The sequence below is a fragment of the Coregonus lavaretus genome, assembly GCF_964263955.1.
Source record: "Coregonus lavaretus genome assembly, chromosome: 20".
In the NCBI taxonomy this organism is placed as follows: Eukaryota; Metazoa; Chordata; class Actinopteri; order Salmoniformes; family Salmonidae; genus Coregonus; species Coregonus lavaretus.
Window position 1 is genome coordinate 24,289,938 of NC_140007.1, and position 17,436 is coordinate 24,307,373.

General features: G+C 43.3%; 2 protein-coding genes across 2 annotated transcripts; both read right to left on the reverse strand.

Moving 5' to 3' along the window:
• Positions 1 to 24: 24 nt before the first annotated feature.
• On the reverse strand, positions 25 to 4,456 carry tpk2 (thiamin pyrophosphokinase 2). Its single transcript, XM_084185212.1, has 8 exons — positions 4,241 to 4,456; positions 3,729 to 3,970; positions 3,566 to 3,629; positions 3,349 to 3,479; positions 3,123 to 3,241; positions 2,858 to 2,990; positions 2,661 to 2,757; positions 25 to 218 (listed from the first exon to the last, which is right to left on the reverse strand). The coding sequence occupies exons 1-8, from the start codon at positions 4,302 to 4,304 to the stop codon at positions 172 to 174; spliced, it is 897 nt and encodes a 298-aa protein (XP_084041338.1). The 5' UTR covers positions 4,305 to 4,456; the 3' UTR covers positions 25 to 171.
• Positions 4,457 to 6,523: 2,067 nt separating this feature from the next.
• LOC311147646 (troponin C, slow skeletal and cardiac muscles-like) lies at positions 6,524 to 16,835 on the reverse strand (the record flags this gene model as incomplete). Its single annotated transcript, XM_084184375.1, has 7 exons — positions 6,524 to 6,555; positions 10,747 to 10,883; positions 11,072 to 11,186; positions 11,531 to 11,547; positions 11,696 to 11,780; positions 15,016 to 15,046; positions 16,812 to 16,835. 7 exons carry the CDS (start codon positions 16,833 to 16,835, stop codon positions 6,524 to 6,526), a joined length of 441 nt encoding a protein of 146 aa, XP_084040501.1.
• Between the last annotated feature and the right edge of the window lie 601 nt (positions 16,836 to 17,436).

The window sequence follows — 17,436 nt, forward strand, 5'->3', positions numbered from 1 at the left end:
CTTCATGCCTCTCAACACAAAATCTCAAGATGTGAATGGCATTTATTCACAATTCTCAGTTACAAAACATTACAAGAACTTCAACATTTGACAGAATAGATCAAGGCATCTAGAAAGGAGTGCATCTCCTTACCATCCCTCATGTAACTTCCATCTTTCTCACTTAAGTATTTACAAAGTGTGGTGGAGTCCGGCAACAAACTCCTGGTAATAGGGCTCTGAAAAAAAGAGATTTGTCTTGAATCTTCTGTTGTTGGTGTTTAAAGAATTGACAATTGCACTACTGTTCATAGTTTTTATGGTGTGGCTGCGGATCCGACTTTTACTGGACCTCTCTTCCCGACAGTTAAGGTATGAGAGGGCCTCATGCGGGATACTCTACATACAGTGGGGGAAAAAAGTATTTAGTCAGCCACCAATTGTGCAAGTTCTCCCACTTAAAAAGATGAGAGGCCTGTAATTTTCATCATAGGTACACGTCAACTATGACAGACAAATTGAGAGAAAAAATTTCCAGAAAATCACATTGTAGGATTTTTTATGAATTGATTTGCAAATTATGGTGGAAAATAAGTATTTGGTCACCTACAAACAAGCAAGATTTCTGGCTCTCACAGACCTGTAACAACTTCTTTAAGAGGCTCCTCTGTCCTCCACTCGTTACCTGTATTAATGGCACCTGTTTGAACTTGTTATCAGTATAAAAGACACCTGTCCACAACCTCAAACAGTCACACTCCAAACTCCACTATGGCCAAGACCAAAGAGCTGTCAAAGGACACCAGAAACAAAATTGTAGACCTGCACCAGGCTGGGAAGACTAAATCTGCAATAGGTAAGCAGCTTGGTTTAAAGAAATCAACTTTGGGAGCAATTATTAGGAAATGGAAGACATACAAGACCACTGATAATCTCCCTCGATCTGGGGCTCCACGCAAGATCTCACCCCGTGGGGTCAAAATGATCACAAGAACGGTGAGCAAAAATCCCAGAACCACACGGGGGGACCTAGTGAATGACCTGCAGAGAGCTGGGACCAAAGTAACAAAGCCTACCATCAGTAACACACTACGCCGCCAGGGACTCAAATCCTGCAGTGCCAGACGTGTCCCCCTGCTTAAGCCAGTACATGTCCAGGCCCGTCTGAAGTTTGCTAGAGTGCATTTGGATGATCCAGAAGAGGATTGGGAGAATGTCATATGGTCAGTTGAAACCAAAAAAGAACTTTTTGGTAAAAACTCAACTCGTCGTGTTTGGAGGACAACGAATGCTGAGTTGCATCCAAAGAACACCATACCTACTGTGAAGCATGGGGGTGGAAACATCATGCTTTGGGGCTGTTTTTCTGCAAAGGGACCAGGACGACTGATCCGTGTAAAGGAAAGAATGAATGGGGCTATGTATCTGAGATTTTGAGTGAAAACCTCCTTCCATCAGCAAGGGCATTGAAGATGAAACGTGGCTGGGTCTTTCAGCATGACAATGATCCCAAACACACCGCCCGGGCAACGAAGGAGTGGCTTCGTAAGAAGCATTTCAAGGTCCTGGAGTGGCCTAGCCAGTCTCCAGATCTCAACCCCATAGAAAATCTTTGGAGGGAGTTGAAAGTCTGTGTTGCCCAGCGACAGCCCCAAAACATCACTGCTCTAGAGGAGATCTGCATGGAGGAATGGGCCAAAATACCAGCAACAGTGTGTGAAAACCTTGTGAAGACTTACAGAAAACGTTTGACCTGTGTCATTGCCAACAAAGGGTATATAACAAAGTATTGAGAAACTTTTTATTGACCAAATACTTATTTTCCACCATAATTTGCAAATAAATTCATTAAAAATCCTACAATGTGATTTTCTGGAGAAAAAATATCAAATTTTGTCTGTCATAGTTGACGTGTACCTATGATGAAAATTACAGGCCTCTCATCTTTTTAAGTGGGAGAACTTGCACAATTGGTGGCTGACTAAATACTTTTTTCCCCCACTGTAGATGTTTTTTTTTTACATAGCTGCTGCTCACACTGCTGCCGCTTCCCCCTCCTGATCGGACGTCTTTGTGTGGTGTAGTCTACAAACTTTGACGTGTTGTACAACACTGTCTGTTGTAACAGTAGGCTATTGCAAACAAAAGCACGACACAAACAGGCAGTCTAAGAAGCGATTCCATGTTCTTTTTTCACGAGGGAGTACATGCAGCTATTTAGGCATATCAAACAAGGAAGACACAGGCAGTCTAAATAGCGATTTTAATATTTTTTAATTGTCCTTGCGGCAGACTGATCACTGGAATTCATTGGCATGTTGTCATTGTCAAACTGCTTACCAGCTACACACTTCAGCTGCCTATAACGTTCAAAGGTGGAACAGCTACTCTGGCAAATTTCAATCACATCCTGTGGTACTTGCGAAATAACAGTTGTAACCTGTTACGCAGATTGTTTTGCCCCAATGCAAAACTCAGGTGGGGAGTTCACCATCATTGCAAGCATCGGCAAAACAGGTGGCAGTCGTAGTGTTATTTCTTAGCTACGATATGGCAGCGTAACTATAAAGATTAGACTACATCATCACAAATATACAGTGTGGTTAAGACAGATCCCCAGCCTCTGCCTAGTTTTTATAACTATGTTATCCCATGTAATTGATTGATGTACTGATACAAACCTGTGTCAGGCTGTATGTAGGAGTGTCTGATGAGGAAGTCTAGGACCACCATGGCACAGTTGGGCTTGAAGTCGTCACTGACCAGCACTTCCTTCAACTGAAAACAACATTGTAGGCCTACTTGAATTCATTATTCGTGGGCCAGACATAAAAACTATCATGCAGTACTGGAGGTGCTCAAAAGTAGAGTGCCTGACCTTGTCCATGGAGTAGAGGTAGAAATCTTGCACCTCCCCATCCCCTATTCTAGGCTTGAACTCAGGAGGTAGCTCTAAGTCGAACACAAACTGGCTTTCTGGAAACACCCCCTCCTCATCCTCATAAGTATAGCTATGAGAGAAGACACAGGGATGATTGAAATAATGTGGATAAGATTGTAGGCCTATGTAAAAGCATGCAAAGAGACATTCTCAATGAGACACTGCAGAGAGAGCAGGCTACTCCTGTTGAGTTGTCAATCACCTCACTGTGCTCACAGGGCGGGCAGTCTCTGCTATGTCTGCTGGGATGCAGGCCTCCTCCTCACACTCCTTGATCAGGGTGTTTTTCACACTGATACCTGCTGCTAGACCCCCAGCTGCCTGAAAACATGGTGGAAGAACATTATCAAACCACAGTTTGCCATTCACTAAAAATATGTACAGGTAATATGTCATCGGCTGTATTCTCTTTTTAAATAGGTGCTGACCAGGTTGTCCAGTTTTCCAGGGTAGGTTTGCTTGGTCATGGATCGTCGTCCCACCCACATCCTGAGTTCCCCATTTTCATCCTGACAGTACCCATTAATATGGACTCCATACCGTTTCACACCAAAAAGGCCTACAAAGACAATGTTAATGGGGCATGCAATGGCAGGGGGAACACTGGGATTATTTTCTACTGTTATTGTTTAGGACACAACTTACTTGTGGCCGATCTCTCCATACACATTAGTGGAGTGTCGCAGAATCTGGGCATTACTTCATACTTCTATAGAAGAGGCACAAATATATAATTTCAAGGATTTGTAAAAAATAAAAAAAAGTAAACGTTTATTTTCAGTTTTACAGTATTTTGTAGTACTCTCACCTCATCTCTCCATCCTTTCAAGACAGTCAATAAGCCTTCCCTCCTAAGTGACTGAAGAACAGAATCTACAGCCTCTGACCTCCTCCCATAGGAGTCAAGATTTTGGCACAGAGTAATAGCGCCGCCTTGTGGTGGATTGAAGACCTCTGGAAATTTACTCAAAATGGACGCCACTTTGGAAGGCACCCACCCAACTTGCTCTCCTCCCACCTCAAACCGAAGGCATGTGGTGCGACTGGAGCCTGGGTGACGCAAACAATATTTATGGTGCGAGAGAGATGTGTTGTAGTATAGGCTAGATAATGCCGCGTTCACGTGCTAGCCGGAACTAGGAAACTCGGAAATGTCCGACTTGCTAACTAGTTGTAGTTATAAGTCAGACATTTCAGAGTTTCCTAGTTCTGACTAGCACGTGAACGCGGCATAACATCTAATAATTTCGCTATCAAACACACATAGCTAGCTACAGCTGTCATTCACTTCCAGTCATCACAAATAGTTTTAACTCTAACCTGGCGAATAAAAGTTATTCATTCGGCGAAGCACCTGGAGCATTTTTTCCGACCAAGTAGTCATGATTTCGAGCCTATGTTTCTGGCATGAGTCCAATGCTTTTATGAAGGGTAAAAAATTAAACAACAATATGTTACGTTTTATTTAGCTAGCTACACAATATTTTCACTGTGGTTATGTTGCCGACGCCATGTTTCTTTCAGCCGTATATAATCGGCATGCGCACTGCACAAATCGACCACATGATTGTTCTTCTTCTGTGGATTTTATATGGCGGTTGGCAACCAACTTTAAGGTGCATTACCGCCACCAACTGGACTGGAGTGTGGACCAGAGACAGTGAAGGTCTAAATCCTACCCAATAATCTCGTCTCCCTAAGGAAACGAAATACATAATTAAATACTACATCCCCTGAAGATTTCCCCAGCAGTTCACTTAATCCTGGCTCTTCAACCCCATTACTCCTCAAATCTAATAACAATTGCTCCCTTTCTCTCACATATTTCTGGCACTGAAATAGAACATGTTCCACTGTCTCCATCTCCTCCTGACAATGATCACACCTCCCAGTCGGATGTTTCCCCACCAATTTCAATGTACTTGTGTTTCCCAGTCTCAGCCTTGTGACAACACTTTCCTCTCTTCTTTCTTCTCTCTCGGCCTGAGGACCTCCCTGCCCCCACCTTTTCATGGATCTTATACAGGTGTCTTCCCTTACTCTCCCTGTTCCACAACTCTTGCCACTTATTTTTAACCACTGTTCTTATTAATCCCTTAGCTTCTGCTTTACTGATTGACAATTCTATCTCAACATTAAGATGTTTAAGAGCCTGCTTGGCAATAATATCCACTTCCTCATTCCCTCTACTCCCACATGAGCTGGTACCCAGAGGAACATAACAAATACTGACATCTGTTTCACCCTATGCAAGCACTGCAAAACCTCATACAATACATCCTGTCTGATCTGAGACACACATGAATTTAAGCTCATCAGTGCTGCACAGGAGTCAGATTAGATGACTACCCTGACCACATTATTTGCTAAATTTCCATTGGTTGAAACCAGCTGCTGCAGCAGACGAGTCTGACGCACACCGATATTTGGACTCACAGGGCTGTGTAAGTGTGTGTGCGCACGCATGCGTGTGTTGCCGCTTTCAAAACAACTGGGAACTCGGAAATCTCAGATTTCAGTGCGTTTAATACAACTTTGAACTCTGAAAAAAACAAGCTCCGACTTGGCATTCCAAGTTGAACAGCCTTTCAACTCGGAATTCCATGTCGGAAACTAGGGCAGCTTTCTAGAGCTCTGACTTTCCGACCTGAAGATCACTGACATCATGAGTTGACCTTGTTTTTTTCTGAGTTCCCAGTTGTCTTGAAAGCACCATTAGTGTGTGCGTGTGTGTGTTTCACACAATGATAAAGTGATGCCTGGTGTTATGGTGCTTTCAAGACAACTGGGAACTCGGAAAGAGACTAGGTCAAATCATGAAGGAAAGTCAACTTCAGGTTGGAAAGTCGGAGTTCTAGAGTTTCTGACTTGGAATTCTGAGTTGGATGACCATTCAAAACAATTTTTCCCAGTCGGAGCACGTTTTTTCACGAGTTCCCAGTTGTCTTGAACGCACTGAAGTCGGAGATTTCTGAGTTCTCAGTTGTTTTGAACGTGGCATTAACCCTTGCCAATACCTTGGACTTTCTCACTCATCTAAAGAGCCTCACCAGGCCTACATTGTGCCCTTTATACAGCATCAACCCTGCGAGCTATTCCTTCGGCCCATTACAATATAATACAATAGGCTACGATACAATGTTGATAAGCAATTCTGCTGATATCAGTTTTATTGAATTGAAGACACTTACATCCGGATTACTGAAAATCTTTCTTTATTGAAAATATACAGTATTGTGGAGTATAGTGTTTACTCCCCTTTGTTAAGATTTTGAATAGAATAATCTAGGATTATTGGGGATTAAATACATTTATATTTAAGAAATTCACTTGAAGGACATAACAAGACCCCTTGTCTTTAAGGTCCCTAAATGAAGGGGATGATAGTGCTTTGGATAAAAACTGGACCACATACAAGATGTCAACCAAGGCCGATACACATTGAGGATGGATGCATGTGTTTAGTGGTAGATGGAGCCGAGCAGAAAGTGGCTTTTATTTCAATGTTTTCCAACTTGTTCAGGCAATGGTGTGACGGAGTGTCAGAGCTAAGAGGAGGTATGAGTATTTTCCCGGTCTGAAGGTCCATGAGTTTTGAGTCCTTTACTCAACCCCCTTCATAAATTCCAGGAACTCTATGGAAGAGAATGACACACAGAGCTCATGATGGAGCAGGAATAAAATGTCTTACTGACGGCCTGGATTTGAACTGTGAAAGGTTTGGCATGAATGGATAGCCTAGATGAGTGTCAAAACAATTAAATAATAGCACATTCTGGAAGTGCCAGCCTGATCTATAGGCTCAAATTTATTTGAGCACATTTATATTTGATATGTATTATTGACCGCAGTATTAATTTCTATTCACAGAAACAATGAGAATAGAAGGGTTCAGAACCTTTGTAAGACATCACAGTACAGTTGAAAAATATATGGCAAATAGAAATCCAATATGGATGGTGTTAAGAGATAGATGGGAGGTATTGAATGGAGTTGAAGGATGGGACTAATAGCTACTAACAACAACTAATAACAACAAGATAAGTAATGTAAAGCATACTGTGTCCATAATAAGTATATAGGTTATAGGTTGAGAGCTTTTGTGAAAGAGCACAGTGAGAAAGATACGGCATATACAGTGGGGAAAAAAAGTATTTAGTCAGACACCAATTGTGCAAGTTCTCCCACTTAAAAAGATGAGAGAGGCCTGTAATTTTCATCATAGGTACACGTCAACTATGACAGACAAAATGAGAAAAGAAAATCCAGAAAATCACATTGTAGGATTTTCTATGAATTTATTTGCAAATTATGGTGGAAAATAAGTATTTGGTCATTAACAAAAGTTTCTCAATACTTTGTTATATACCCTTTGTTGGCAATGACACAGGTCAAACGTTTTCTGTAAGTCTTCACAAGGTTTTCACACACTGTTGCTGGTATTTTGGCCCATTCCTCCATGCAGATCTCCTCTAGAGCAGTGATGTTTTGGGGCTGTCGCTGGGCAACACGGACTTTCAACTCCCTCCAAAGATTTTCTATGGGGTTGAGATCTGGAGACTGGCTAGGCCACTCCAGGACCTTGAAATGCATCTTACGAAGGCACTCCTTCGTTGCCCGGGCGGTGTGTTTGGGATCATTGTCATGCTGAAAGACCCAGCCACGTTTCATCTTCAATGCCCTTGCTGATGGAAGGAGGTTTTCACTCAAAATCTCACGATACATGGCCCCATTCATTCTTTCCTTTACACGGATCAGTCGTCCTGGTCCCTTTGCAGAAAAACAGCCCCAAAGCATGATGTTTCCACCCCCATGCTTCACAGTAGGTATGGTGTTCTTTGGATGCAACTCAACATTCTTTGTCCTCCAAACACGACGAGTTGAGTTTTTACCAAAAAGTTATATTTTGGTTTCATCTGACCATATGACATTCTCCCAATCCTCTTCTGGATCATCCAAATGCACTCTAGCAAACTTCAGACGGGCCTGGACATGTACTGGCTTAAGCAGGGGGACACGTCTGGCACTGCAGGATTTGAGTCCCTGGCGGCGTAGTGTGTTACTGATGGTAGGCTTTGTTACTTTGGTCCCAGCTCTCTGCAGGTCATTCACTAGGTCCCCCCGTGTGGTTCTGGGATTTTTGCTCACCGTTCTTGTGATCATTTTGACCCCACGGGGTGAGATCTTGCGTGGAGCCCCAGATCGAGGGAGATTATCAGTGGTCTTGTATGTCTTCCATTTCCTAATAATTGCTCCCACAGTTGATTTCTTCAAACCAAGCTGCTTACCTATTGCAGATTCAGTCTTCCCAGCCTGGTGCAGGTCTACAATTTTGTTTCTGGTGTCCTTTGACAGCTCTTTGGTCTTGGCCATAGTGGAGTTTGGAGTGTGACTGTTTGAGGTTGTGGACAGGTGTCTTTTATACTGATAACAAGTTCAAACAGGTGCCATTAATACAGGTAACGAGTGGAAGACAGAGGAGCCTCTTAAAGAAGAAGTTACAGGTCTGTGAGAGCCAGAAATCTTGCTTGTTTGTAGGTGACCAAATACTTATTTTCCACCATAATTTGCAAATAAAATCATAAAAAATCCTACAATGTGATTTTCTGGATTTTTCCCCCTTAATTTGTCTGTCATAGTTGACGTGTACCTATGATGAAAATTACAGGCCTCTCTCATCTTTTTAAGTGGGAGAACTTGCACAATTGGTGGCTGACTAAATACATTTTTTCCCCACTGTAGAAGCAAACCGGATGGACATCATGAAAATTATCGGAGCGGTTCAGGGTAGAGGAAGTTCAGGAGTAAAAACAAACAAAATTGAATTATTGTAAAATTGACTGTGTCCATAAAATTAATATACTATGTATAAGCTGGAAGTAGAGGCCTATCCATTGTTGTTCACTAGTTTAGTCCAACTAGGGAAGGGGTGGTGGGGTTGGAAAGTAATAAAGGGAAATATATATTTTTTAAAGGATATGTATATATATGTATGTATATGTATTTATATGTATGTATGTGTATGTATGTATATGTATATACAGTTGAAGTCGGAAGTTTACATACACCTTAGCCAAATACATTTAAACTCAGTTTTTCACAATTCCTTACATTTAATCCTAGTAAAAATTCCCTCTCTTAGGTCAGTTAGGATCACCACTTTATTTTAAGAATGTGAAATGTCAGAATAATAGTAGAGAGAATTATTTATTTCAGCTTTTATTTCTTTCATCACATTCCCAGTGGGTCAGAAGTTTACATACACTCAATTAGTATTTGGTAGCATTGCCTTTAAATTGTTTAACTTGGGTCAAACGTTTCAGGTAGCCTTCCTCAAGCTTCCCACAATAAGTTGGGTGAATTTTGGCCCATTCCTCCTGACAGAGCTGGTGTAACTGAGTCAGGTTTGTAGGCCTCCTTGCTCGCACACGCTTTTTCAGTTCTGCCCACACATTTTCTACAGGATTGAGGTCAGGGCTTTGTGATGGCCACTCCAATACCTTGATTTTGTTGTCCTTAAGCCATTTTGCCACAACTTTGGAAGTATGCTTGGGGTCATTGTCCATTTGGAAGACCCATTTGCGACCAACCTTTAACTTCCTGACTGATGTCTTGAGATGTTGCTTCAATATATCCACATAGTTTTCCTTCCTCATGATGCCATCTATTTTGTGAAGTGCACCAGTCCCTCCTGCAGCAAAGCACCCCCACAGCATGATGCTGCCACCCCGTGCTTCTTGGTTGGGATGGTGTTCTTCGGCTTGCAAGCAACCCCCTTTTTCCTCCAAACATAACGATGGTCATTATGGCCAAACAGTTCTATTTTTGTTTCATCAGACCAGAGGACATTTCTCCAAAAAGTACGATCTTTGTCCCCATGTGCAGTTGCAAACCGTAGTCTCGCTTTTTCTTTTTATGGCGGTTTTGGAGCTGTGGCCTTTCAGGTTATGTTGATATAGGACTCGTTTTACTGTGGATGTAGATACTTTTGTACCTGTTTCCTCCAGCATCTTCACAAGGTCCTTTGCTGTTTTTCTGGGATTGATTTGCACTTTTCACACCAAAGTACGTTCATCTCTAGGAGACAGAATGCGTCTCCTTCCTGAGCGGTATGACGGCTGCGTGGTCCCATGTTGTTTATACTTGCATACTATTGTTTGCACAGATGAACGTGGTACCTTCAGGCATTTGGAAATTGCTCCCAAGGATGAACCAGACTTGTGGAGGTCTACACTTTTTTTTCTGAGGTCTTGGCTGATTTCTTTTGATTTTCCCATGATGTCAAGCAAAGAGGCACTGAGTATGAAGGTAGGCCTTGAAATACATCCACAGGTACACCTCTTATTGACTCAAATGATGTAAATTAGCCTATCAGAAGCTTCTAAAGCCATGACATCATTTTCTGGAATTTTCAAAGCTGTTTAAAGGCACAGTCAACTTAGTGTATGAAAACTTCTAACCCACTGGAATTGTGATAGAGTGAATTATAAGTGAAATAATCTGTCTGTAAACGATTTTTGGAAAAATGACTTGTGTCATGAACAAAGTAGATGTCCTAAACGACTTGCCAAAACTATAGTTTGTTAACAAGAAATTGTGTGTTGAAAAACGAGTTTTAATGAATCCAACCTAAGTGTATGTAAACTTCCGACTTCAACTGTATATATATTTGCGAGAAAAAACAACATATGGGTTGATGGAATTTACAATCTATCTGCAATATTAAAGCTAATCTACCCCCTACATTTTTTAAAATAATAATAATAATAATAATCTATTCACAGTATTTCATAACATAACTATTACTGTTGGACTTCTTGTCTTACCATCATAATCAATTTTTCCATCATTGTTTTTGTCTCCATCCTTCATGAGTTCTTCAATGTCATCCTCAGTGATGGCCTCTCCAGTCGACTCCAGAATGGTCTTCAGCTCCTCCAAATCAATGTAGCCATCTCCATTTCTGTAAGCAGCATCAATGAGTACACATATCCCTGATAACACTGTACTGTACTGTACTCTAGTTTGTCAACAATATACATTTTTTATTGACATGACTTTTTTAGTTGTCTATATGTTTGTCTTTATAGGTTCTTGTTAGAGTAAAAGCAAATGTTTTTTGGCAACCACTTTGTTTGATATTAGCCTTACTTGTCAAACACGCGGAAAAGTTCGGCCAACTCTTCCTCAGATTTTCCTTTGCTTTCCTCCTTCATGCAATGCACCATCATGACTAGGAACTCATCAAAGTCTACTGTCCCGCTCCCTGTAAACACAGACACACACACACACACACACACACACACACACACACTCACTCACTCACTCACTCACTCACTCACTCACTCACTCACTCACTCACTCACTCACTCACTCACTCACTCACTCACTCACTCACTCACTCACTCACTCACTCACTCACTCACTCACTCACTCACTCACTCACTCACTCACTCACTCACTCACTCACACACACACACACACACACACACACACACACACACACACACACACACACACACACACACACACACACACACACACACACACACACACACACACACACACACACACACACACACACACACACACACACACACACACACACACAGACACAGACACAGCAGCTGTAACATGGTGTCTTAATGTTGAAACATAGTAATGTGATAACTTCATGAGTTCCAAATGAACATTTCAGATCAGTCTGAAAACGATGTATGAACCACCCCCTCAGGCTACTTGACCTAATGATTTGGCCTGAGGTCAAATGTGTACTTCCTCATCACCTTTCCCAACTCCTTCGTGCTGATGCAGCCGTCCTCCGCATCTTGACATGCAATGTCGAAGGCTGCCTTGAACTCTGTTGGGACATAGTGGTGAGAAGCAGATTTAGTGGAGCCTATGGGTATTACTAGTGTAGAAAGCTCTCCCTCGCCCTCCATTTGGCAAATCTGACCATAATTATATCCTCCTGATCCCTGCTTACAAGCAAAAACTAAAGCAGGACGCACCAGTGATTCGGTCAATAAAAAAGTGGTCAGATGAAGCAGATGCTAAGCTACAGGACTGTTTTGCTAGCACAGACTGGAATATGTTCCGGGATTCTTCCAATGGCATTGAGGAGTACACCACATCAGTCACTGGCTTCATCAATAAGTGCATCGATTGCGTCTTCCCCACAGTGACTGTACGTACATACCCCAACCAGAAGCCATGGATTACAGGCAACATCCACACTGAGCTAAAGGGTAGAGCTGCCGCTTTCAAGAAGCGGGACTCTAACCCGAAAGCTTATAAGAAATCGAGCCTACCAGACAAGCTAAATTATTTCTATGCTCGCTTCGAGGCAAGTAACACTGAAACATGCATGAGAGCATCAGCTGTTCCGGACGACTGTGTGATCACGCTCTCCGTAGCTGATGTGAGTAAGACCTTTAAACAGGTCAACATTCACAAGGCTGCAGGGCCAGACGGACTACCAGGACGTGTATTCTGAGCATGAGCTCACCAACTGGCAAGTGTCTTCACTCTCTTCAACCTCTCCCTGTCTGAGTCTGTAATACCAACATGTTTCAAGCAGACCACCATAGTCCCTGTGCCCAAGAACACTAAGCTAACCTGCCTAAATGACTACCGACCCGTAGCACTCACATCTGTAGCCATGAAGTGCTTTGAAAGGCTGGTCATGGCTCACATCAACACTATCAACACCATTATCCCAGAAACCCTAGACCCACTGTAATTTGCACACCGCCCCAACAGATCCACAGATGATGCAATCTTTATTGCGCTCCACACTGCCCTTTCACACCTGGACAAAAGGAACACCTATGTGAGAATGCTATTCATTGAGTATAGCACAGCGTTCAAAACCATAGTGCCCTCAAAGCTCATCACTAAGCTAAGGACCCTGGTACTAAACACCTCCCTCTGCAACTGGATCCTGGACTTCCTGATGGTAAGGGTAGGTAACAACACATCCGCAATGCTGATCCTCAACACGGGGGCCCCTCAGGGGTGCATGCTCAGTCCCCTCCTGTACTCCCTGTTCACTCATGACTGCATGGCCAAGCACGACTCCAACACCATCATTAAGTTTGCCGATGACACAACAGTGGTAGGCCTGATCACCGACAACGACGAGACAGCCTATAGGGAGGAGGTCAGAGACCTAGCCGTGTGGTGCCAGGACAACAACCTCTCCCTCAACGTGATCAAGACAAAGGAGATGATTGTGGACTACAGGAAAAAGAAGAGGACCCATCACACCCCCATTCTCATCGACGGGGCTGTAATGGAGCAGGTTGAGAGCTTCAAGTTCCTTGGTGTCCACATCACCAACAAACTGACATGGTCCAAGCACACCAAGACTAAGGAGACTGAAAAGATTTGGCCTGGGCCCCCAGATCCTCAAAAAGTTATACAGCTGCACCATCAAGAGCACCCTGACCGGTTGCATCACCACCTGGTATGGCAACTGCTCTGCCTCCGACCGCAAGGCACTACAGAAGGTAGTGCGTACAGCCCAGTACATCACTGGGGTCAAGCTTCCTGCCAACCAGGATCTCTATACCAGAGGAAGGCCATAAAAATTGTCAAAGACTCCAGCCACCCTAGTCATAGACTTTTCTCTCTGCTACCGGATGGCAAACAGTGCCGGAGCGCCAAGTCTAGGTCCAAGAGGCTTCTAAACAGCTTCTACCCCCAAGCCATAAGACTCCTGAACATCTAATCAAATGGCTACCCAGAATATTTGCATTGCCTCCCCCACCACTCTTTTACGCTGCTGCTACTCTCTGTTTATTATCTATGCATAGTCACTTTAATAACTCTACCTACATGTACATATTACCTCAATTACCTTGACTAACCGGTGCCCCCGCACATTGTCTCGGTACCGGTACCCCCTGTATATAGCCTCGCTATTGTTATTTTTACTGCTGCTCTTTAATTATTTGTTACTTTTATTTCGTATTATTTTATATTGTATTTTTGTGTGTGATTTTTTTTGGTATTCTTTCTTAAAACTGCATTGTTGGTTAAAGGCTTGTAGGTAAGCATTTACATTTTACATTTACATTTTAGTCATTTAGCAGACGCTCTTATCCAGAGCGACTTACAGGAGCAATTAGGGTTAAGTGCCTTGCTCAAGGGCACATTTACGTCATTTAGCAGACGCTCTTATCCAGAGCGACTTACAAATTGGTGCATTCACCCTATAGCCAGTGGGATAACCACTTTACAATTTTTTTTTTGGGGGGGGGGGGGTAGAAGGATTACTTTATCCTATCCCAGGTATTCCTTAAAGAGGTGGGGTTTCAAATGTCTCCGGAAGGTGGTGAGTGACTCCGCTGTCCTGGCGTCGTGAGGGAGCTTGTTCCACCATTGGGGTGCCAGAGCAGCGAACAGTTTTGACTGGGCTGAGCGGGAACTATGCTTCCGCAGAGGAAGGGGAGCCAGCAGGCCAGAGGTGGATGAACGCAATGCCCTCGTTTGGGTGTAGGGACTGATCAGAGCCCGAAGGTACAGAGGTGCCGTTCCCCTCACTGCTCCATAGGCAAGCACCATGGTCTTGTAACGGATGCGAGCTTCAACTGGAAGCCAGTGGAGTGTGCGGAGGAGGGGGGTGACGTGAGAGAACTTGGGAAGGTTGAACACCAGACGGGCTGCGGCGTTCTGGATGAGTTGTAGGGGTTTAATGGCACAGGCAGGGAGGCCAGCCAACAGCGAGTTGCAGTAATCCAGACGGGAGATGACAAGTGCCTGGATTAGGACCTGTGCCGCTTCCTGTGTAAGGCAGGGTCGTACTCTCCGAATGTTGTAGAGCATGAACCTGCAGGAGCGGGTCACCGCCTTGATGTTAGCGGAGAACGACAGGGTGTTGTCCAGGGTCACGCCAAGGCTCTTCGCACTCTGGGAGGAGGACACAACGGAGTTTCACTGTAAGGTCTACACCTGTTGAATTCGGCGCATGTGACAAATACAATTTGATTTGATTTGATTTGATTTCTCCATAGATATGAATCGTGCAAAAGTAAAGAAGAAATGTCATGGGGTTGTTAGAGAGATTATTGTGTCCAAAAAGCAAGACTCACCATTTCTCTGCTCTTCTGTTAAGTTCTCAACCTGAAGGGAACAATGGGGCAAGTTACAAATGCAGTTATAGTGCTTTTGAACTCATCTTAGCCTACTTTATGTGCCTAAATTATGCAGGTTGGTTGGCCTCTTGTCATTTATTATTTGACAAACCACTCATAGTTGGACCACACTGGAGGCCATTGGTGGCCATTTCCCCATTATCTTGTCTCTCTTCACCTTTATCTGCAGTCAGCCCCTAGCCCTCGCAGTGTGTAATGCATTCCATTAGTACTCCAGCCCCTTCTCTCTCTCCTTGAACTGAAAACCTGTCGAGCACAGCCACCTACCCCTGGTGCAGTCTGACTGAAATGTCACGCTGCTTTCTTCACCTACTATTCTTGTCGTGTGGCGAGGGGGGGCTCTGGCACCGACTCCACTGATGGACATTTGTTTGAGCCGACAGCTCTCTACACTTTTCTTCCTCCTAATCGTCCTTTGTTCTATTGTTGTCAGGTAGAGAAATGCCAGAAATCCCATCTAAACACACAGCACGTCATCTGGGTCCTCAGAGAAGCTAATGATGAGCTCAAATGATCATAATGACATGACAATGTGCTTTCTGTTGTGCTAGCACAGGGATAATTTAAGTTTAATTAACTTTTTCAGAATAGCTGGGCTCATAGAACATGAATAACTTTGTGTTTAACCTTGGTGAGTCCTGGTACTTGTAAGTTGCTCATTCAAAAGATACAATGTTAAATTTCTATTGACTTTACAACTCTTGTGGTGAGATAATTTATTGATACACTGAGCTCTGCTAACAATTATGTTAGAAGGACAATATCCTTTTCTCAATTGGACAATAATGGTCAACACATTCAGAAAAGCTCTGCTGGCCCTTCTCGATTACTCTCCTCTACAAAAAGAGAGTGTTGAATGAATGTTGTGCTTTCCCATCACATGACCATGTTTAGTTGGGTCTTCACACTCAATATTACTGCATTTACTTTTGACCAATCAACGCTAAGGTGGGAACATGTCTATATGTGACTACCAATCCGTTTCCTTTTACGACCTCTTGGTTTGTCAAAGGTATTTTGGGGATACCGAAATCATCATTTACAACCCGGTAGCTCTCGTGAAATATTTCTCGAATTGAGCTTTACTGGTAAACCCATTTCTCGCTTTTCACAGCTCTTGGAAGCGGATTAGGGCTTCTTGATGTCATCAATGTCTAATTCAGTCAAACAGCTAGAGATGGCTTTCCTCAGGGCCCATTAACCTCTATTATCCTCTGGCTCGTGTCCAGAGAGTGTGTACTGGAGCATATAGCCATTGTGTGAAATGTGTTAAACATAACACCACAGTCATGACGGGCTGTTATATTCCTGTAAGTCACTTATCCAGAGTGACTTACAGGAGCAATTAGGGTTAAGTGCCTTGCTCAAGGGCACATCGACTGATTTTTCACCTAGTCGGCTAGGGGGATTCGAACCGCGATCTTTCAGTTACTGGCCCAATGCTCTTAACTGCTAGGCTACCCACTCCACAACCTGAGCCAACAAACCCCAAAGAAAAAGCATGTGATTTCATAACAGTGCCTTGTTTTTGGCTTGTCCAGCCACAGTACACCCAGGTACGCCAATGAGGGAAGTTTGAGATCATGACCCTCCTTCCTCCTTAGTATATCAGATGAAGACTCCTAGCTAACCTCAGTCAATCGATTCTAACTGTCCTCGACATAAACTATCTAGCATTCCCCTGTGTCACCTAACTACCACCCTGCAGGTTTCGTCCCTGTATCTGTACTCACCGCTGCTTTGTATACATCATCCATGGCTGCTGGCCTGCCTTTGTCTCTGTCTCAGTCACCGGAACACAACGATGCTCCCACAAATGCCTCAGACACAGGACAAAGGATAGAAGCAACAAAGCCTGCTCCAGCCTTTATTGTTAGGGGTGTGTTGTGTTAAAAAAAACTTCTGAACCCCCTCTCTGCGTCATCCCACTGTTCCCATCACGAGAGAGAGATATCTATAAATAGAAGAAGAACAGAGATGGTCCAACAAAAGGAGAGCCTAGGCAGTGGCACCTAAATTGGTGACATGTATTGTCTCCAAGCTAGATCTAGAGCGAACGTGATACCAAGTAGGAATACATTTTTTTAAGGCTGTCAAATCCGTACACTCATTTGTTTTATGCCAATGTGGTTGTTTTGGACATAACAGCAATTTCTTAGTAAAATAATGATCTTTCACAAACAAGATTTGGGGATTTGTTGGGGATTTGGTGGCCTCTCCACACTGGTCTGTGGGGAGAGAAATTAGTTATTATGTGTTGTCGGCTATGGAGATAATAGCGAACACTGTGTATGAAGTGTATACAGTACAAATAGTCTTTATGGTGTTAAGAGGGGGTTTAAACTACAGTTGGGCCTA

Coding starts and splice junctions, on each gene's coding strand:
- tpk2 (XM_084185212.1), bottom strand. CDS start 4,304: ATGACTACTTGGTCGGAAAAAATGCTCCAGGTGCTTCGCCGAATGAAT. Junction 3,971..4,240: donor GAATAACTTTTATTCGCCAG/GTTAGAGTTAAA, acceptor TGCGTCACCCAG/GCTCCAGTCGCACCACATGC. Junction 2,991..3,122: donor CGCCCTGTGAGCACAGTGAG/GTGATTGACAAC, acceptor CTTCTCTCATAG/CTATACTTATGAGGATGAGG.